The sequence below is a fragment of the Halichoerus grypus genome, chromosome 1 (genome assembly GCF_964656455.1).
Source record: "Halichoerus grypus chromosome 1, mHalGry1.hap1.1, whole genome shotgun sequence".
Classification (NCBI taxonomy): domain Eukaryota; kingdom Metazoa; phylum Chordata; class Mammalia; order Carnivora; family Phocidae; genus Halichoerus; species Halichoerus grypus.
In genome coordinates this window covers 9,320,806-9,342,906 of record NC_135712.1, presented here as the reverse complement: position 1 = coordinate 9,342,906, position 22,101 = coordinate 9,320,806, and the positions used below count along the sequence as shown (strand labels likewise).

General features: G+C 36.9%; 1 protein-coding gene across 2 annotated transcripts in view; it reads left to right on the top strand.

The window, feature by feature from the left end:
• Positions 1-22,101, top strand: part of MORC3 (MORC family CW-type zinc finger 3) — a 40,303-nt gene that overhangs the window by 5,516 nt on the left and 12,686 nt on the right. For both annotated transcript variants that reach the window (XM_036075277.2, XM_078074935.1), the window contains exons 2-10: positions 4,161-4,233; positions 6,168-6,300; positions 7,389-7,603; positions 8,192-8,339; positions 9,788-9,935; positions 12,390-12,518; positions 12,932-13,051; positions 15,615-15,712; positions 20,217-20,321. In XM_036075277.2, coding sequence (XP_035931170.2) covers positions 4,161-4,233; positions 6,168-6,300; positions 7,389-7,603; positions 8,192-8,339; positions 9,788-9,935; positions 12,390-12,518; positions 12,932-13,051; positions 15,615-15,712; positions 20,217-20,321 — 1,169 coding nt within the window. The remainder of the gene's footprint in view (positions 1-4,160; positions 4,234-6,167; positions 6,301-7,388; positions 7,604-8,191; positions 8,340-9,787; positions 9,936-12,389; positions 12,519-12,931; positions 13,052-15,614; positions 15,713-20,216; positions 20,322-22,101) is intronic.

Genomic DNA, 22,101 nt, shown 5'->3' with positions numbered 1-22,101 from the left:
CCCCTGTGCTTTCTTCTAAGAGTTTTATAGTTTTAATTCTTTATGTTAGATCTTTGATCCATTTTAAGATGTTCTTTTTTTCTCTATACGTTGTGAGGTAAAGGTACAACTTGAGTCTTTTTACATAAGGATATCTAGCTTTCCCAGCACTATTTATTGAAAAGGCTGTCTTTTTCCTACTGAATGGTCTTTCCACCCTTGTGGAAAATCATTTGACCATATATGTGAGGGTTAATTTCTGGGCTATTTGCTGACTTGCTTTTAACCCACCTGTGTTCCTTGTCCCTGAACCTGCCATCATCACTTTCTCCAGAGAACAGACCTCCAGTTTTCTGCCGGCTTGCTTCGAGTAGTTGGCAGGGTGAAAGAAGGAACTGGAGGGGAATCTTTACTGCTTCTTTAAAGACTTTGAAGCTATCTTGTTTTCATACAATCTCTAGTACCTTTGACTTTGGAGGCATGAAAGTCTAATTCCTAAGGCTTTCTGGAGTTCTGCCAAGGTTCCTGGTCTTGTTTTGCTTCTTGTTTCGTTTCCCATCTCTTTTAGGTTTTGGATTCCGCTCTTTACAACGGCTGTTAAATCAGTTGTCACTATCTGTGCTTTCCAATTTCCAGACTACTGTTTTATCTCCTATTATCCATCACTTCTCTGATTATTTTTGTTCTTCTGGGTTTATTTCTCTTTTTTTTCCCCCTTCATTAGAAAACAGTTTCAGGCAGGAGCACAGGTAAACATATTGTGAATAATGCTGCTATGAACAGGGGTGTACATGTGTTCAGGCTTCCAAAAAAGTTTTATATTTAACTGATTTTTAAAATGTGTGACTACTTGTTGATTCTAAAAGTTATATTAATTCTTTAAAAAAATCTGTGTAGTCTTCAGAGCATCTCATTTGTGTGTATGTGTTTCCTAACGTTTAGGGGTGGGAAGTGATGTCTAATACTATTGTATCTTGTCTGCTAACATTTTCTCCTGGTGGATTGTTCCTTAAATGATTGTTCCCTTATTTTAGATTTTGTACTCAAATATTCTCCCAAATAATGAGCTAAGAGAATCCTATGTGGTCTGGTTGAGGTTGTGTCTCCATAGTGTTTCCGCAGGTTATAGAAATTGAAACACTTAACCAAAGTGAAGGCATGCCCCTTTTTACAGAGCTTCCTGTTACACTTTTTTTTTTTTTTTTTTTTAAGCATCTAGACCAAAACAGACAAGCTTCCCATTAGAGAGATTCCTGCTGCCTCCAACTTCTTATTGAGGTGTGGAGAGGGGCACTTACTTCCAAATCTCCTATCCCTGAATCACCGTTAAAACCAAAACCTTAAAAAAAAACAAAAACAAAAAAACCTTTGTATTTCAGTTAAGCATCTCACTCATTGCATCCTTATTTTCAAATCTTATTTTTGTTGTTAATTCCTTCTTTACTTGAAGCCCTTAAAGATTTTCCTTTTTAAAATATTTTTAAGGTTATTTATTTATTTGAGCGATCCAGAGACAAAGAGTGCGCATGACTGGGGTGAGGGCAGAGGGAGAGGGAGAAGCAGACTCCCCGCTGAGCAGGGAGCCTGATGCTGCTCACTCCTGGAACTCTGGGATCATAACTGGAGCTGAAGGCGGATGCTCAACTGACTGAGCCACCCAGGCTCCTCTTCCTTAATTTTTATTTTTATATGAGCTGAGTTGTGCCTTTAAGGAATACTTAAAAAGCAAGCACACACACACACACACACACACACACAGTGCTTATTATGTTCCAATTGGTCTTCTAAGCATTTATAAATATTAACTCATTTAATAGTCTTAATACCCTGGTAAGCTGATACAATTATCATCCTCATTTTTATAGATGACAGAACTTGAGACACAGAGGTTAAGCTTTTTGCTCAAGGTCACACACCTAAACATACTCTGCTTCGCGTGCATGTTTGTGTGTCTGTATGTGTGTCTGTGTGTGTATTACTGCTTTGGCCGTTCAAGCGTGTTTTTTTCCCTCCACAGCTAATGACATGTTCTAGAGATGAGAATTCAGAATAGTTGAAAAAGCCACTGTTTACCATTCAGTTATTTCTTATTGATGCCTTCTTTGCTTTGCTCTCCTGGGGCTCTTATGCAAGAACTATGTGTACCATTGTCAATTTGGAATTGATATACAGGATGAAGACATTAAATGAAAATTGACATTCCCACTACCACATTCTGCCAGTACATCTAAAATTCACAGTACCCCATTTCCAATTCCAGATTTCACACCTAACAAAATGCATAAAATAGAGCAAAGACAGATATTCTAAGGGTGTCTTCTCCTTTGGTAGCCAGAAGTTTCATACTCCAAAGCCATGCCGCACTGTAAAATTTATAACAGGTGAGGAGTATGCCATTCTATAAATGGTAGTGTGATAATTATGCAAAGGCAGACGGCTGGGACATAAAGAGCCTCCTGATGGCTGACCCCTGGCACTGTCTCAGGTAGATTAATTTGAGAAAGGCCTCTTGTGCAAGATGAAGATCTGGAAATTGATTTTTATTAAAAAAACTTTGTAACATATGCTGTAGAAAGGCTGAATTAGGGGCGCCTGGGTGGCACAGTCGTTAAGCATCTGCCTTCAGCTCGGGTCATGATCCCAGGGTCCTGGGATCGAGTCCCACATGGGGCTCCCTGCTCAGCAGGAAGCCTGCTTCTCCCTCTCCCACTCCCCCTGCTTGTGTTCCCTCTCTCGCTGTGTCTGTCTCTGTCAAATAAATAAAATCTTTAAAAAAAAAAAAGGCTGAATTACTTCATAGTCATGAATGTGTGCCATACTCCAGTTTGAAGACTGCTCTTCTACAGAATTTCATTTCTCACATGTGTACTTCAGTCTAATGGTGAATGAATGCTTGGGAATTACCTAAAACCAAGTGTGGACAAAGGAAAAATAGACCTCTTTCTGACACCTTGTGGCAGCAGCTGAGCACTACAAACTCAGTTGGTTTCATTTATAATCTCATCACATTTCCAGAGCTCTTCACATTGAATACTTGAAAGTGCCCCCTCTCTGTTTTTTCCTAAATATAAGATAATCTGTTCAAAATGAACACAAAATGCCCATTGCATGGAAACTGTCTGAAATGGAAATTTTTCAGCCTCAGCCTTTGAAGGCCCCTTGTACATTTTTATGTGTTTGATATCTATATTACTCAGGAATTTAGAGAGTTCCCTATAGCATGAGGTTGATTGGCATAGTCTTTCATACTGTATTACTGTGAATAAAATCAGACCTAAGGTCCTTGGATTTGAACTTTTATTTGACATTGTGTAAAGGGTTGATTTATTACTCCACTGCCAAGTTTTAACTATAATGAACTGGGAGTAAATAATATAAAAAGTATCAAATACTGACATTCCAAGAGACCACTAGAAAAGCCTGTTGATTAATAAGTGAAGTTAAGTTTATTAAGCAAATGCACTCAGGAAAAAACACCCCCTTGGCAAAATCTTAGTTGTGTCTCACGGTAATTTTGAGGTAGGCCTTGCAAACTGGGTAACTTTCTGATTGGGTGGTTTATGATATCATGGCTTTGGATTGGTGGACCCAAGGAGGCAAGGGTTTTGAAGCAGGTGTTGATGAGTAAACTATTTAGTTGATTAGCACAGCCTTCTAAGAATCTTATCTTCGAGGTTATAACTTCCAGGTATATCCTGAAGCAAGCAGCTATTATTTTTGCTTGGTCTCAATGTTGATTATTGTATTTTTATTATTTTTATTATTTTAAAATATTTCATTTATTTATTATTATTATTTTTTAAAGATTTTATTTATTTATTTGACAGAGAGCATAAGTAGGCAGAGTGGCAGGCAGAGGGAGAGGGAGAAGCAGGCTCTCCGCTGAGCAGGGAGCTGGACGTGGGGCTCGATCCCAGGACCCTGGGATCATGACCTGAGCCGAAGGCAGCCGCTCAACTGACTGAACCACGCAGGCACCCCTAAAGATTTTATTTTTAAGTAATATCCACACCCAACGTGGGGCTTGAACTCACAACCCTGAGATCAAGAGTCACAGGTTCTACCGACTGAGCCAGCCAGGTGCCCCAGTGTTGTTTAATACAGGGACAGAAAATTATATTGGTTTCTGTTCTCAAAAGTATGACTTGAATTAATTTACATGAATCATTGCTTTGTTTCAGCTTTGCCCGAAGTTTTTACATACAAATTCTACTAGTCACACTTGGCCATTCAGTGCAGTTGCTGAACTAATAGGTATGTAAAATTGACATTTCATGTATAATATGTTGCTTGCAATTGAAGTTTTAAAAAACTTTTCATTGAAAAATAATATGCAAATGTGCTGTTTAATAAAACATGTATTTTGAATGATACCATCAGTAAAGGTTATCTAGCATAACAACTATTCAAATAGATGTCAAATTAATTGCTGCTCAACCTTCTCTGTACTATAAAAGTATTTTGCTAAATTTATGAAACATGTTGAAAATAGTTTTATTCTGATTATAAAAGAAATTGACATACTGCAAAAATGGGAATTGTGTTTTTTAATAGCTGGAAAGTACATATAACAGTCGATGTGTTTTTCTGATGTTAGCAATAGGGGGATTAATGTTACATTAGATTTGTGATAATACATTTTTGTTTCCTCCAATAGAATGATTAGGTATAGAATTGTATTTTAATAGTGTTTCAGTGAACATGAGAAGAGGCAAGGTTGTGATCAGATTTGCATTATGGGTCATGATTTTTTTCTATCTGGAAAATTCATGCATGTGAAATTTTTTTTAAGATTTATTTATTTGAGAGCGAGCAGGGGTAGGGGCTGAGGGAGTGGAAGCAGACTCCTTGCTGAGCGTGGAGCCCAAGGTGGGGCTCCGTGCCAGGACTTGAGATCTTGACCTGAGCCAAGAGTCAGCCTCTTAACCAACTGAGGCGCTCAGGCGCCCCTGATTTTTTTTTTTTTAAGCATGTGTTTGAGAAACAGGTAATAAAGGAAAGTATATTCTTTGGAATTCTTAGAAATACTTTAGATTCTTTGTCAAGAAAGGGTTCTATCTTAGATGTATAAGAGAAAAAAAAGGGAGGCACTTTTGAGCACCCTTCTTTTTCTTTGGCATAGTTAGATTTTCCAAAGTCTCCCAGCTAGCATGTGCTATTCAGCTGGTTTTTTAAAAACCCGGAAATGGGTATAACACTGCAGCTATCTAGAGCCATTCTTTTTTTACGGCAACCCAGAGGAGCCACCCAACCTGGGATTGATTGTTCATTCATATATAGTGATTGTCTGGCTTTGGGTTAGAGCAGCTGAAAGTCATGGTGCTCTTTGTGCTATACCAAATTTAAGTGAAACACCATTTCTCCCAACGTTGTTGATTAAAAAGATGATTTTAGTTCTAGGCTGCCTTATGGAAGGATAGTTTGAGAACCATTATTTATATTTAGTCATAAAGACTTCAAAATATACCTCAGCAAGTATTTTTGGTCAGTTAAGGATATTCGAGTAGAACTTAGATAGTTCACAAGCTGATGTTATTGCTGCTTCTGTTGACATTTTAAAAATTTTTTCGGTGTTTTTTTTTTTTTTTAATGTATTCCTTCCTACTTATTTATTCTGAGACAAACAAGGAAGCTAAACAAGAGTGTTAAATGGGGATCTGTACAGAGATCATAGAAATGTAAAAGCCACCAGAAACTTTGGTTAGATTGGAAAGGGCCATAATTTGAAGAACTGTGTAGAAGGTAGACCTTCATCTGTGTATCCAGCTTAGCAGAAAACATGACTGCTTCCTTGGTTATTCAGGAACTGCATTGCATTCCCTCGGTGTCAGCTTGTAGTGCGAGATGACACTCAGCTCTCAGTTGCACTCTTGATAGCCAGGCCGGTTCTTTGGGCAGAGGAAGACCTCCCTGTCTCATTCATCTCTTTGGTACAGTCATTCTTCTTATTTGTACTTTTTCAGTGTAGTGGGTACCAGTGTGACAAATGGAGGGCTTTGGAAAGAGCTAATTCTGTAATGATCAGTGAATGATGTATAGCAAGGTACAGTTTAGTTTCATGTTTTCAAATTTTAGGAGTTCCTAAGCATTTCAATTTTTAAAAAACATGTTGCTTGTTAAAGGATTGTACTGAACTAATTGCTCTTTAAAATGAAAAATCAAAATTTCTCAAAACTTCTGTTTCCCAGATAATGCTTACGATCCTGATGTGAATGCTAAACAGATATGGATTGACAAAACAGTGATAAATGACCATATATGCTTGACATTCACCGATAATGGGAATGGTATGACTTCAGATAAGTTACATAAAATGCTAAGGTATGTAAAAGTGTCACATTTCTCTCTTTTTTTGAAGATTTTATTTATTTGAGAGAGAGAGAGAGAGAGCACGAGCAAGGTGAAGGACAGAGGGAAAGGGCTCAGCAGCCCGACACAGGGCTCGTTGTGAACTGAGCCAAAGGCAGACTCTTAACCGACTGAGCCACCCAGGCGCCCCAAAAGTGTCACATTTCTTAAAAATATTGCTTTTACCCAGTTCAGGGGTTTCATGTGTCCTACTTATTGCCCATACTTTTTGGTTTTTAAATATGATATGCTATACCCACAGCCCACTCCGTTCTCTTAAGTCTTCCCATCATTTCCTCCTTCTATTTGATTATTAGACAATCCCTGCCATTCTCACCCCCCGCATGTCTGACTTACCCAAAATTCCACCATTCCTTTAGAGTTATAGTGCAGTGATAGCAGTTATTTATACTCCAGTGTTCATTAGTTTTAACCAGTATTTCCAGTAAAACGCCACTTTTGGTGGGAAGTCATTTTAAAGGGATTCTGAGGAAAAGGAAGGAAGCAAGATAAAATAGTCATAAAGCCTTGGGCTCTGGGGTCACAGAATAGGATGTCAGTGTGAAGCCAAATGTGCCTGAAAAGGAAACCAAAGTACCTAGTAGAGATACAGGATAGAGAAAATGTGGCAGCAGAGCCCTTTCTCCTGTCCCTTAAATACTTGTTATTCTGCCAGAAACTCTAGTCGATGCCATTGGTAATCATACTACAGTAGGCTTGCTGAGATCGAGGGGGTTGTTTGCATTTAGAAGAAATATCATGGGGTAAAATCTCAAGGGTCACAGGAGCCCAGATGGGAACTCAGTCATTTTGGCATGATGTGCTAGGCAATGAGCTCCTGTTTTAGTGTGTAATTCATACACCCTACAATGCAGATTTAGTTTTCATTTTAGAGATGGGGAAAAACGTCAAAATAGATTAAAAGTAGTTTGCCTAAGATTATGCAGCTAGAGGATGAGGCTAACGTTTATACCCAGGCTTTTTACTTTATAATTTTTGAATTTAAAAAAACGAAGGTTATACATATTTATTTTTAAAAAATTTTCTTTTTTCCTTTTTAGCTTTGGCTTCAGTGACAAAGTCACCATGAATGGTCATGTCCCAGTTGGATTGTATGGGAATGGCTTTAAGTCAGGTTCTATGCGTTTGGGTAAAGATGCAATCGTGTTTACCAAAAATGGAGAAAGCATGAGTGTGGGCTTCTTATCTCAGACCTACTTGGAAGTCATAAAAGCAGAACATGTTGTTGTCCCAATAGTGGCGTTCAACAAACACCATATCCTTTTGATTTTGAAATAGAAACTATGGAGAAACTGAAGAAATACTCCAAACCCTTCCCTCCTCTTGCCCTCCTCCAGATTCTCGTTTTTGAATCACAGTTTCCATGATAGCTGTTGTTCCTACCCATTGCCTCTTACATCTGAGGCTAAGCCTTTGTCTCTTTCTCTCTTCTGTTGGAATTGTGCCATGGAAACCCTTAACGTCAGGTGGTTGCATTCTGTGTTCAGCTTCCTGTAGCTCTCCCCTTTATTTCAGTTGTGTTATGCCTAATAAGATGTGTGGTCTGCCTTGAAATTTCCCCTAAGCCCATGAAAAGCAAGGTATCTTTAGGAGAATGTCTTCTGTGTATAAACACATTCTGTGTATAAACACATTCAGATATTAGGAACCATTAAATTAGTTAGGAATCATAATAAACTTGCTCATACTTCATCTTCCTTGGTGTTCATCTGAAATCAAACTATAGTTTTAAAACTTAGAAATTAATTTAGGAAATAGTTACCTGTTACTGTTACTGTTTGAGTCTCCATATTGCAATTGTGAAAAATATGTTGTTGGTCTAAGTCTTTAACTTAAGATATACGACAGATGATAAATTTATCAGAATCAAAAGCAAGCCTTGCAGCAATTCTGGAACATTCTCTGTTTTCTACGGAACAGAAGTTACTGGCAGAACTTGATGCTATCATGGGTAAGAAGGGGACGAGGATCATCATTTGGAACCTTAGAAGGTAAATGTGGAACTCAGTGAATGGTTTCTCATTTGGAAAGGAAATTGCTTGTGCAGGAATGGTTTTATTACATTTATCCGTTGTCACACGGAGTAGAAATATGTTGGAAGGTACTCATTTTTTGGCATAGGTAACGATTTGTCTTTTCCAAGAGTGTTTTATTGAGGCCACTTTGGCTTCAATTTGAGATAATTTCATATTATTAAAACTAAATTTCCTAGCCCTGCCATTGAGTAACCATAGAGCTCAGTTCTCACTTTCTGTTATTCTACCCCTCCTCAAATAATAAGCCCTACTTGTGTAAGTTAGGAAGAGAAATCTTTGTCAGTTACTTAAAGCCAAGCATAATTTAACAACTGGTGAGAAAAGTAATGTAGATGAGACCTCTGTATTGCTAAAGATTGTAGTCCTTTATCCTTGTGAGGATAAAATCATTTGCAAATAAGGTTTTTTTAAAACTTAGGATGAATGTATAATGTTGAGAAATTTAGACACACAGAATGATAGGAATAAAGCACAAATTGAGTGGTAAGCCTAAAATACTTTACATCTTTTCTGATTTATATTCCCTTTTTTCCTTGTTTTGCTGTCAAGCCCCACCCATTCTCACTCCCCTTTTTTAAATTTACACTTTTTATTTTGAGATACCTGTAGATTTGTGTGCACAAATCTCATGTACTCTTTACCCAGTTCCCCCAATGGCAACATCTTGCAAAACTGTAGTACAGTAGTGTTGATACCGACATTGAGAGAGTCAAGAGACAGATGTTTTCATCAACCGCGATCCCTCATGTTGGCCTTTTATATCCACACCCCCTCCCTCTGTAATCCCTGACAACCTCTAACATGTTCTCCATTTCTGTAACTTCATCATTTTAAGAATGTTACATGAATAGAATCCTATAGTGTGAAAGCTTTTGGGATTGGCTTTTTTCATTATATTTGTCTGGAGATTCATCTGGGTTCCTGTGTGTGTCAGCAGTTTGCTTCCTTGTCCTTGCTGAGTAGTAGTGTATGGCTGGACCATCGTGTGTCTAACTGTTCACCAGTTAAAGCACATCTGGATTTTTATCATTTTGAGTTATTGCAAATAAAGCTGTAAACATTTGTGTACAGGTTTTTGTGGAAATATAGGCTTTCTTTTTCTAAGATAAATGCCCAAGAGTATAATTGCTAGGTCCTATGGTAGTTGCCTGTTCCGTTTTTTAAGAAACTGCCAGAATGTTTTTCAGAGTGGCTCTACCATTTGACTTCCTGCCAGCAGTGTGTGAATGTATACAGTTTTTCTGCATCTTCCTGGATTCCTTTTCTTTTGTTTTTCCCTTGCTTTCGTCTCCCCCCTCGCCCCCCAACCAGGACGGGTAGGTGTTTTGTTTTGTTAATTAAGTATATTTGCTTATCTTGCTGTGAAGTTAAAATTTAGCTCTTTCAAAAAATTGTTTTTATAGCTACAAAAATGCAACAGAGTTTGATTTTGATAAGGATAAATATGACATCAGAATTCCTGAAGATTTAGATGAGACAACAGGGAAGAAAGGGTACAAGAAGCAAGAGAGAATGGACCAAATTGCTCCTGAGAGTGACTATTCCCTGAGGGTATGTATTCAGCTCTCTTTCTGGACATGAGAAGATCATCAAATAATGGAAATTATGTTATCCACTTGTGTTATAAATGCTGTCAGTGATCTCTAAGTAAAAGTATCTCAGACAGGAACCAATTTATTTCACTTTTCATGAGCGCACTGTCAGAAAAGGTTTTTTTGTTTTTTTTTTTTTTTTTTAAGATTTTATTTATTTACTTGACAGAGAGAGACACAGCGAGAGAGGGAACACAAGCAGGGGGAGTCGGAGAGAGAGAAGCAGGCTACCTGCTGAGTAGAGAGCCTGATGCCGGGCTCGATCCCAGGACCCTGGGATCATGACCTGAGCCGAAGTCAGACGCCCAATGACTGAGCCACCCAGGCGCCCCTGTTCAGAAAAGTTTTATAATTGTAAAGTCATCAGGTCTAACAGCACTTGTAGTTCTTTCACTGGGTGGTTAGATTATTTGCATTAGGAATTCTAGAATCAGTATGTCCTATAGTAGCCATATTGATTAATCCAGGCAAAAACACGAAGTTCAATGTCTCTCTTTTTTAGTTTAAAATATTCTAGAACACCTTAATTTGCATCCTAAAGCAAATATAGACTACAGATCATACACATTAATACAGTTTTGTGATAAATATCTCTGACATTTGACCTTATTAATAAGTGTTTTTGAGATTGAAATTAATACTGTTTAAAATGTTGATATGATAATAAGAATATTGTTTCTTAGTCACTATAAGACATATAATACTACCTTCCCTTTATTTTTTTGTGCTAAGATGATTCCATAACCCCAAGTTGAGGATACATGTGACATTTACACATTTATAACTTTCTGATACCCTAGCAGTTATATACCCCAAAACGTTATTGAAGTATGTCCTAGTTGTTAAGAAAATGTTGCTCAATTACGAAACAGGTCCAGAGGCAGGCCCAGCAGGTGGTGTGGATTTAGTGTACCATGAAGTAAAATGTTTTAAATATCGTTAATAAATTTTATAAATGACAAAACACTAATTCTGAAATCAGGAATCAGGAAATAAAGAGAAATGTTCAAATTTTGTGTTGAATCTTCATCTGTCTTTGTGTTATTCAGTTCATTTCTTTAGAGATATATGATGGCTTGGAGGCAGGCATAGAACAGCATATTTATTTTTTAACATGTTTTAGAATATGGACTTCAGTCAAGATTGTAAAGTATCAGGGCACCTGGGTGGCTCACTTGTTAAGCATCTGCCTTCAGCTCAGGTCATGATCCCAGGGTCCTGGGATTGAGTCCAGCATTGGGCTCCTTGCTCAGCAGGGAGCCTGCTTCTCCCTCTGCCTGCTGTTCCCCCTGCTTGTGCTCTCTCTCTCTCTCCCCCCCACCCCGTCAAATAAATAAAATCTTAAAAAAAAAAAAGATTGTAAAGTATCTAAACTTTTTTTTTCTTTTTTTTAAGATCTATTTATTTATTTGTGAGAGAGAGAGAGTGCATGTGTGAGCAGGGGGATGGGCAGAGGGAGAGAGAGAGAGAAAGAGAGAATCTCAAGCAGACTCCCCGCTGAGTGCGGAGCCTATGCAGGCCTCAATCCCAGGACCCTGAGATCATGACCTGAGCCAAAATCAAGAGTTGGCCGCTTAATTGACTAAGCCACCCAGGCGTTCCAGTATCTATATTTTCATACATTAAGAATTGAAAATACATTTAGATTAGTGCTGATTGTTACAGTTCAATTTTTAAAAAATACTAAGCTTGTCTACTTGGCTTAAGTGTTGGTGTATTTATGATATTTTCCTTTTCAGGTGTAGAACAGGCCTTTCTGTCTATATTGGATTTTGCTTGTTATTTTTGCCTAAATAAAATTTATCATTACTTTTAAAATGCAATAGTAATATATATACTTGACAAAGAGTCAGAAATACAATCCTTTTTTGTACATATGTACATTTTTTAAAAATTAAAATGAAATACCACATATGCTGTTTTGTAACTTTAAAATGTTTTATTTGTAATATAACATATTCATATAGGTCAACAGATTGTTTTCTGCAAACCATTTCTCAGGCTATAGTATATTGAGTATATATATATATTTTTTAAAGATTTTATTTATTTATTTGACAGATAGAGACATAGCGAGAGAGGGAACACAAGCAGGGGGAGTGGGAGAGGGAGAAGCAGGCTTCCCGCTGAGCAGGGAGCCCGATGCGGGGCTTGATCCCAGGACCCTGGGATCATGACCTGAGCCGAAGGCAGACACTTAACGACTGAGCCACCCAGGCGCCCCTATTGAGTATATTTTTAAAGAAAAGCAATCAAATACTAATAACAGCCTTATAGTCTATATTGTTGAAGAGTTCATGGGTCCTTTGTCAAAGCAAAGTGGTAGGTTTCTTTTTAAATACACATATCAGTAATGTTGAACAAATGTGTAGGTAATTATTTGGAAAGGACAGATACTGTTGTGTCTTTGCAGGCTTACTGTAGTATATTATACCTAAAGCCAAGAATGCAGATCATCTTACGTGGACAGAAAGTGAAGACACAGCTGGTTTCAAAGAGTCTTGCCTACATCGAACGTGATGTTTATCGACCCAAATTTTTAGTATCCTTTTTTTTTTAAGATTATTTATTTATTTGTCGGGAGTGGGAGGAAGGAGGGAGGGAGGGCACGAACAGGAGGAGCGACAGGCAGAGGGAGAAGCAGGCCCCTGCTGAGCAAGGAGCCCAATGCAGGACTTGATCCCAGGACCCTGGGATCATGACCTGAGCTGAAGGCACATGCTTAACTGACTGAGCCACCCGGGTGTCCTTTATTTTCCTTTTTACGATGCTGTATAAAAATACATTTATAAAGTGTATTTCTCTTCCCCCTTTCTCCTTCTATCCTGATATGGAGTCTAATCCTCTCCAACTTTGCCTTTTTCTTTACACTTTTGGATTCATTAAAAAATGGCTTGGAAAGGATGATTTGAGGGGAGTGAGGTGGTGTGTTCAGAATTTTCCTTAACATTTAAGACTAAAACGGTGAGAATTACTTTTGGATTCAACTGCAGAAATAAAGACCATTATGGGATAATGATGTATCACAGAAATAGACTCATCAAAGCTTATGAAAAAGTTGGATGTCAGTTAAGGGTAAGCTTTATATCTGAAATGTCTATCTTTTATAAAAAGTTAAAATATCTTATTGGGTCAAATGTGAAATAATATGCTTTGCTTAATGACTTCTAAATGTCAGTGTGTTTAATAATGTTGGTATGGCACTTGAATTTAAAATACTTTTATATTAATTTCCCGCTTGGTTCAAATAATCTTATGAGGGGGACAGAATATTTTATCTCTGTTTTACAGATGAGGAAATGGGGGCTAAGAAGTTAAGTAACTTGCCCTAGACTTAAAATGAGTATGGTTCTTAGATCCAGATGCAGATCTTTTGACTGTATTTGGATATGGATCCCTGATTATTTTTGGGATGAAATTGGTTAGTTTTGTTTAGTCCTGACTTATTAGCCAGAAAAACAGGATCATACAGGTGATTTACTTCTTTGGAGTTAATTTCTAAATATATTGGAGCCTTCCTCCTAAACCACTTCCATTGTTGTAGAATTCAATTTAGGATGATGCACATTGCCCACTCTGCTAGTCTGTTCATCCTTTACATGTTTTCACAGAAAGGTTTTTTTGGAGTATATGTAAGAATTCAGTGATAAATTCTGAAAATGAAGTTTGTTAAAGGTATTAAGTCTAGGCATATCTTGTTTTCCAAGTTTATGGTTTTCATTTTCTATTCATCTTGTTTCATTCTAAGTTCTTTGTAGAATGGTGTGAGCTCTACACAGTATGATAGTGTGGGTTTATCTTGAATATTGCTCAACAGGGGTTGTAACTCTGTTACATGACCCAGAATATAGCATTTTCGCAAAAGTAAGCAAACTTTGTTGGATTCTTCTTGGTAACCACTAATTTCAGAACCACTAAATACAGAAATCTGGCAACCATGGTATGAGGTGTCAATAACTTTTATTTAAAATGCTAATTTTCATTTATAATTGGACTAGTAATTTTCATCAGAAATATTCTATAATTAAAGTTACAGGGAATTTCACTGGTAAAATTAGAAATGCATTTTTGGTATTAAGCCTTGTTTCTCAAGTGCTTTGGGATTCAAAAGAAACAATGTATCTGCAACAGAATGTAAAATATTTTTTTCTTTTATCATTTATGAATCTGACTTAAGATACACAGCCCATTTTTCCAACCCAGTTAAATTTGCATTGTGTATAATTTCTGGTTAAGGTTGACCTTGTTAGAAATAGGCTTTTATAGCCAACTCTTACATTGTTTTTCTTTACCAGGTGATGGACTGGGCATAGTATTTGCATTCTGTGGATTCAATAAACAGTTACTAAATAAGTGTCAGATACCTGGTATGATTTGCCGTGCTTGATGCTCAGAATAAGAAGATGATAAGATACAGAGCATGCTCTCAGAGCTCTGGTGAGGGGAAAATGTGGTACAAGTTGGAAGAATCAGAAAAAGCTTCTTGGAGAAAGTGGTGATTGAGATGAGTCTCAGTTGATGTTACTGTGTTGAAAAGTCTGGCAAGGGTTTTCCAGGCAGAGAAAAATCTCTGCAAAGGAGGGGAAAGAGGCTTCATTAAGGGAGTAGCTAACTGCTTGGGGCATATGCAACTAAGTCAGGAGAGTGATGGGAGAGAGACAAGAAGATGAGGCCGGAAAGAAAGTGAACAGGAACTACAAATTGAAGGGTATTGTGGTTTATTAATGGTTTGAGATGAGAAACCACTGATGGTTTTTAATAGAGTGGGATTACGATTAAATCTGCATGGTTTCATCTATATTTCTGAAAATTTTCACTTTTCTTTCACTTTTTCCTTTTGTAGACTCAGCTATAAGTGTGAACAGAATACACTTGTTAATCACATATAATCAGAATATATGACTCCTATACTTTGATTTCAATATTTTAGCTAGCAGCGTTTTAAAAATAACTTGAATTCAACTGGCCTGGGTTTTTACTTCATCACCATTAGCAACTGGATGTGTAACTTTGGATAAATGATTTTAATTTTTATCTAACAAACTTTTGGAATATCATTGCTAAGGTCTTTGCTAGATACTGTGGATATAGAAAGGAGGTAGTTGTGGTTTCTACTATCTAAGAAATGTATCCCAGTAGAGGTGGTCTTTTTTCTTTTGTATAAAAGTGGGGATGATAATACTTGTCTAAATGGATATTTGACAACAGTGGAAGTGGTTTTGGAGGAAGGCTCTAATATATTTAGGAATTAACTTCTAGAAAAGTAAAATATACCTACCAGACACTATTTTTCTTTCTTTCTTTCTTTTTTTTTTTTTGAAGATTTTATTTATTTATTTGACAGAGAGACAGCGAGAGAGGGAACACAAGCAGGGGGAGTGGGAGAGGGAGAAGCAGGCTTCCCGCTGAGCAGGAGCCCGATGCGGGGCTCAATCCCAGGACCCTGAGCCGAAGGCAGACGCTTAATGACTGAGCCACCCAGGCGCCCTCAGACACTATTTTTCAATCTAAATTTCATAAGAATCATGACATAAAATGTAGGAAAATGGTTCATATAAATTATAAATCTGTGTGGAAGGGTAATTATTTTGAGCATCATGTCTTATGCTTAAAACACTGATGTCATTTTCTTTTTCAGGCAAACAATATGGGTGTTGGAGTAGTGGGAATTATAGAGTGTAATTTCCTAAAGCCAACTCATAATAAACAAGATTTTGACTATACTAACGAGTACAGGTATGTTACCTATTGAAGTTACTTTTTACAGTTTATTTTGGAAATACTTTCATCTCTTTTCCTAAACTGAATTTTTTTTCTGTCTTGTGGATGTTTTTATATTATAGAACTTTAAGAAAATTGGTAGGTGAGAGGCTTGCATAGAAAACACATTTAGCCATCTTCTCCCAACCTAGGAATTATATTTTACTCCATTACTGGTAGAAATTCGTTCTCCCCTGTCTTTATTGATGAAGTATTTCTGAGATTTATAGTAAAAATAGAGGATATTTCTGCTTTCTTGGTGTCAATATTTACTATGTAATATCCTGAAACTTTGTTCTTATTAGGTGGGAACTTGAAGGTAATTTAGTCCTGTGTACATTAGACAGAAATACTCCGATCTTTTAAGAGTGGTTAGAAGTCACAGAATGAATATGACCATCAGTTTCACTTGTAGATTTAGGAGGCACACTTTCCTTAATGAGCACATAATGCAAATGCATGTGAACATTGGTGATAAAGACAAAAATAATGTCATAGGCCCTTTTTTCAAATAAAGAACAAATAAAGTAGAATAAATAATAAAGGTAAGAGCAAATCAATGAATTAGGAATCACATATAATACAGAAAATCAGTATATACTCCAAGACTTCACTCCTGAGGCAGAGACTACTCCTGTTAGTTGAACAGGGATAATTTAATATAAGGAATTATTAACTAGGATAGTAGAGGGTGATTACTAGAAGGGATAAAAGAGTAGGTTCCTAGAACTAGCAGATATAAAAGACTAACATTCCCTCAAGGTTGAAAAAGAGGACTAGGAACTAGGAGAGGGCCCCCTGCCCCTAAAGTCAGAGATTCAGATCTTGTAGCAGTCATGACAAACATAGGAACAAGCTACCTGCAAGTTTCTTGCCAGAAAAAGAAGGCCTGGCCAGTGCTGGTCTGTAGATGTGACCTGCTGTTGCCAGAGGCTGTGGGTGGGCTGGAGCTGTTCTGTAGAGGAGACCTGTTTTTGCCCAAGGATGTGGGCACACTGGAACTGGTCTCTTGCTGGAGGTTGTAGGCTGCTGGAGAGCAGAGCATGGCTAGAGAGCACAGATGGAGCTCCTGGGGGCCACTGGGCTCCAGCCAAATAATAATAATATATACCAGAACCTGAGGCACACATGTCTTGCTGTCACCTAGCAGTTTCATTGACCTGTTAATCCAGTTCAGCACTCCTCAGGCTGCCAAAGGATAAATGTTTACGAGATCAAGCTTCAGAATCACAAAACTGAGCAAAGAAGACTGGGTGTGGAGCTGAGAGACAATAAGTTCATAACTGAAAAAATCAAAAAGCCCAGTTTGTTCTTTGATAAGATTAGTAAAGGGGCAATAAAAGGGGAAAGAAAGGAGAAAACAAATCATCACTATCAGAAACAAAAAGGAGACAGATGCAAAAACATCAAAGGAATAGCATGAACGGTTTTTTACCGTCTTAGATGATATGGCACATTCCTTTATAATTGAGTCAATTTTTAGAAAACTTTCCACATATTAAATTCAAACAGTTAAGAAGGAAGTAGTACCAGTCTTACACAATCTTTAAGATTTTATGAGGACATGTAACTTTGGTAGTGAACATGTGAATACATTACAAGAAAGGGATTTATGTCTCTCATGATCAAAATATAAAAATTTTAATAAGATAATAGCAAATACCATCTAGTGATATGTAAAAAGGATAATACATTAAAACCAATTGGATTATATTCCAAGATGACGTGGTTTTAATATTCAAAAATCAATGTAGTTCATCACATTGATGTTAGAAAAGAAAAATCTTATGGTTATTTTCATAGGTACAGAAAAAGCACTTGATAAATCGCAACTCCCATATGTAATTTTTTTTTTTTTATTTGAGAGAAAGCACACGCACAAGCGAGTGGGGCGGATGCGGGGTGTGGGGGTAGGGTGGGACAGAGGGAGAGGGAAAGAGAGAAGCTTAAGCAGGCTCCATGCTGGGCGTGGGGCTTGGTCCTACGACCCTGAGATCGTGACCTGAGCCAAAGCCTTGAGCAACCTAGGCACCCCGCCCATTTGTAATTTAGGGGAAAAAAGGGAACACTTACAAAATCATTAATAGAAGGGCATATTAGCAATACAGAGCATTTACAGAAACACCAAGCATCATTCCTAATGGTGAATTATTAATAGCTTTCCCCTTAACGGTGAAAATGAGATAAGGATTTCTGCTATCCACCATTGTTCTTGAGGAAATAATCAGTATAATAAGGAAAGAAAAGGAAGTAAAAGTTATAAGGGTGAAAAGGAAGAAATAAAACTTTTCTGTACAAGATAGTATTAAGTATATAGTAAGTCCAGAATAATACGCAAATTCAGAATTAATAAAGGAATAAATTAAATGATATATATTCTAGGGTTGCTGGATAAGAAGTATTCAGAAATCAATTGTATTTCTGTTTACCAACAACTAAAAACTAGAACATGAATTAAAAAAAATTCATGAAAAGTTTAAAAAAAAATCAAGTACTCTGGAGTAAATAAAATATGCAGCATATACACTGAAAACTATGAAATATTGTGGAGTGAAATTTAAGCCCCGAATAAGTAGGCAAACCAGGTTCAAGAATTAGAAGGCTATATATTATAAAATGTCAGTTTTTCTCCAATTAAATACAATTCCAGTTTTTTAAAAAAAAAATCCTTGCCAGTTTGGGTGTTGATATTATTAATAGGTTTATTCTAAACTTTATGTGGAAAGTCAGAAGACCCAAGATAGTTAAGACAATCATTAAAGAACAACAAAGCAAGAAAACTTAACCTACTAAATACCAACACTTGGAAAGCTACGGTAACTAAGTGTGGTATTAATTAAAGGATAAGCAGTCTCTTGAAATAGAGAAGCCAGAAATAACCCCCTACTTTTTATATGTTTGGTGACCTGATTTATGACAAAGATTACATCATGTTATAGTGGGAAAATGATCATCTTTCCAAAAATGCTGGATCAATTGGCTATTTGTATGGTTAATATGATTAACCATACAATATGACTCCTACCTCAAAGGAAGCAAAAAATCGATGCCAGATGGATTTTAGACCTAAATGAGAAAGACAAAAACAGAAAATGAGAACAAGAATATTTTAAAAACCTTTAGTTAAGCAAGTTTTTAAAACAAGATGCAAAAAGTATTGATCATAATGGGCAAAATGGAAAAGTTATTTGAAATGAGTAAGACAGAGAATGTTGGCAAGATGTAGAGCATTTGGAGCCCCTGCACGTGGCTGGTGGGTATGAAAATCGATCAGTTTTGAGAACTATTAGATTATCAAGTAAAACCAAACATCAGTGCCCACGCCTATGACCCTGCAGTTTCAGTCCTCAGTATATTCTCAACACAAATGGGTGCAGTCTCTTGGACTGAGGAATAGTGGTGATGAGAGGAAGAGATGAAGAAGACGTGAAAAAGTGAAATGCAGGGAGGATATGTTTGGGAAGGAAGATTCATTCTCATTTGGACACTTACATGTTATATGTTATGTGGTAATGGAGAAAAAATTAGTGGGAGATAACGGGTGTGGATAGAAATGTCTGATTAATCTGCCAGTGTAGAATTTGAAGTCTTGACATTTGAAAGCCTTATTTTAAATTTAGAATGTTACACTGACCGTACCTTGTACACGTGTGCATAGTTCTGGCAAAGTAGGTGCTTAACTCAGATGATTACTTAAGTGTGGACTTAGATCCCACTGGTTTGCTTTTTACTAATATCTTATTGGGGAAGAAGTGACAGTCTTAACTGTGGGACAGAAGCTATTTTGAAATATACTTGCTGGTGATGATAGCATACTTTTATAAACTTAAAGTTTGAGTTCTAGGGGCGCCTGGGTGGCTCAGTCATTAAGCGTCTGCCTTCAGCTCAGGTCATGATCCCAGGGTCCTGGGATTGAGCCCCACATCGGGCTCCCTGCTTGGCGGGAAGCCTGCTTCTCCCTCTCCCACTCCTCCTGCTTGTGTTCCTGCTCTCGCTATCTCTCTTTCTCTCTCTCTGTCAAATAAATAAATAAAATCTTTAAAAAAAAGTTTGAGTTCTTTTTTTTTCTTTAATTTTTTATTGTTATGTTAATCCCCATACATTACATCATTAGTTTAAAAAAGTTTGAGTTCTAATATGAATTGAAGCTTATAAATTTATCGGTTGGGGTTGGAATTCAGAGAGCCTGTGGTACTCCCACTAATTGGTCTGCAACATACTTTCTCAACAGAGGACACAAAATATTACTATTTGTATCTTCAAAGATGATCCTGGCTCTGTTCTGGGAACTTAAAAGTGTCTTTGTAGAAAATTGCCATTAGAGCATTCTTTACTAACTGTACCTTTGGGAGTCACCAACCTCCCCTCCCCTCTAGTGTCCACATGATCCTTACTAAGTCATTTGTGCTTTTTCTGTGTTTGACAAAGATTTAAGCTTTATCTTTTTTTTTCTTAAATTGATTTTGATTTGCTTTTTTAGGCTGACAATAGCAGCGTTAGGAGAAAAGCTGAATGATTACTGGAATGAAATGAAAGTGAAGAAAAATGCAGAATATCCTCTAAATTTGCCAGTTGAAGATATTCAGTAAGTACATTAAAAAATATCAACCCACTCTAATATCAAGATGTGGTGTTGGAGGGTATAGGGATGGTACACAAACTTTGAACTAAGCCAGAGGAAGAAGTAAATTGTACAACTCCAATGAGCACACCATGAAATGAGCCAGTGAATGTATACATTTATATATACACACAAAAGATTCATGAAGCAGTATTTATCCATACATTCATTGCATGCTGATACTTATTTCTTTTAAAAAATGTAAGTCTTGACCCATTAAATTGATTTCATGATCCACTAATGGGTTGTATCTCATAGTTTGAAAAACTCTGGTCTTGTGTAATAGGATCATGAGTCTAAAGCCAGACCTGAATTTAGATTTTAGTTCTGCTTAAATAATGATGTGACATTGAACATGTTACTTGGCCTTTTATAAGCTTCCTTTTTTTTTTTTACTTGTAAAATGGGAACATTAGCACCTCCCAGAGTTACAAGATTTAAAAACTGTGCCTAACAAGCATTCAGTAACAGGATAGCACACAGAACCGATTCTGTGAATGAATGAATAATAACTGTGTACTGATGGAAAGATGACCAAGATGTATAATGAGGAACAAAAAAGATGCAATTCAGGGGCGCCTGGGTGGCTCAGTTGTTAAGCGTCTGCTTTCAGCTCGGGTCATGATCCCAGGGGCCTGGGATCAAGCCCCGCATTGGGCTCCCTGCTCCACGGGAAGCCTGCTTCTCCCTCTCCCATTCCCCCTGCTTGTGTTCCCTTTCTCACTGTGTCTCTCTCTGTCAAATAAATAAAATCTTAAAAAAAAAAAAAATGCAGTTCAATGTATTAATTTCCCACTTTATTTTTTTAAAGTGTTCATATACACATGCATAATTCTGTAAGCATAGAAAATTCTGCCAGGGTTTAAAAAAAATGAACAATGGTAAGCTCCTGAAACAAGGGGTTTGTATTTACTTCATGAATTTCTGGAGCACATCCGACTTTGACCCTCCAACTCTTGATTTCGGCTTAGGTCATGATCTCAGGGTGGTGAGACAGAACCCTGCGTCATGCTCTGCACTGGGTGTGGAGCCCGCTTGGGATTCTCTCTTTCCCTTTCCTTCTGCTCCTCCCCCCTCTCTAAAAATAAACAAATTTATGGATTGTTTCAAGTTTATGTAACTATGCAAATGCATTTTTAAAAATTTAGATATAAAAAGTTATTGGCATTATTCATATATTCAGTGAATTGTTAATTGTTAAGTGAAATGTTAAATGAATACCTAAATTCTTCATAGGATCATTGTAATTTTCAAATGATAAAACTAAAGCATTTTATAAACTAAAAGAATATACAAATTTTAGATATTCAGAGATACGCTTATGGTAGAGGCTAAAATGTAATAGAATTACTAAAAATGCTTAAATTATAGTAATAACAGCTTGTCTGTTTTCTGTACTTGAGCTAATAAATATACTAGATTGGACATTGCAAATGCTAACTTAATATAAATTTCAGAGCAAAGCGTTTGGAATCTTAAGTTTGAATTTTTATTACCAGAGAACAAATTGAATAGTATGCTATTAAACAAGACATTTAAGTCTCTTTGTTTAAATTGGCCTGTTAGCTTTAACCTTTTGAAGGTAACCAAAATTGTTTTTAAAAATTTAACTTGCTGTACAACAATAATTATGTTGCAGGCATTTCAGGAACAGAATTAAATAATAAAGGCATTTTGCGGTAGAAATGATGTAGAAGATCTAATGAAGTGTACTTCGCATCCGTATTTTCATACTAATATTATG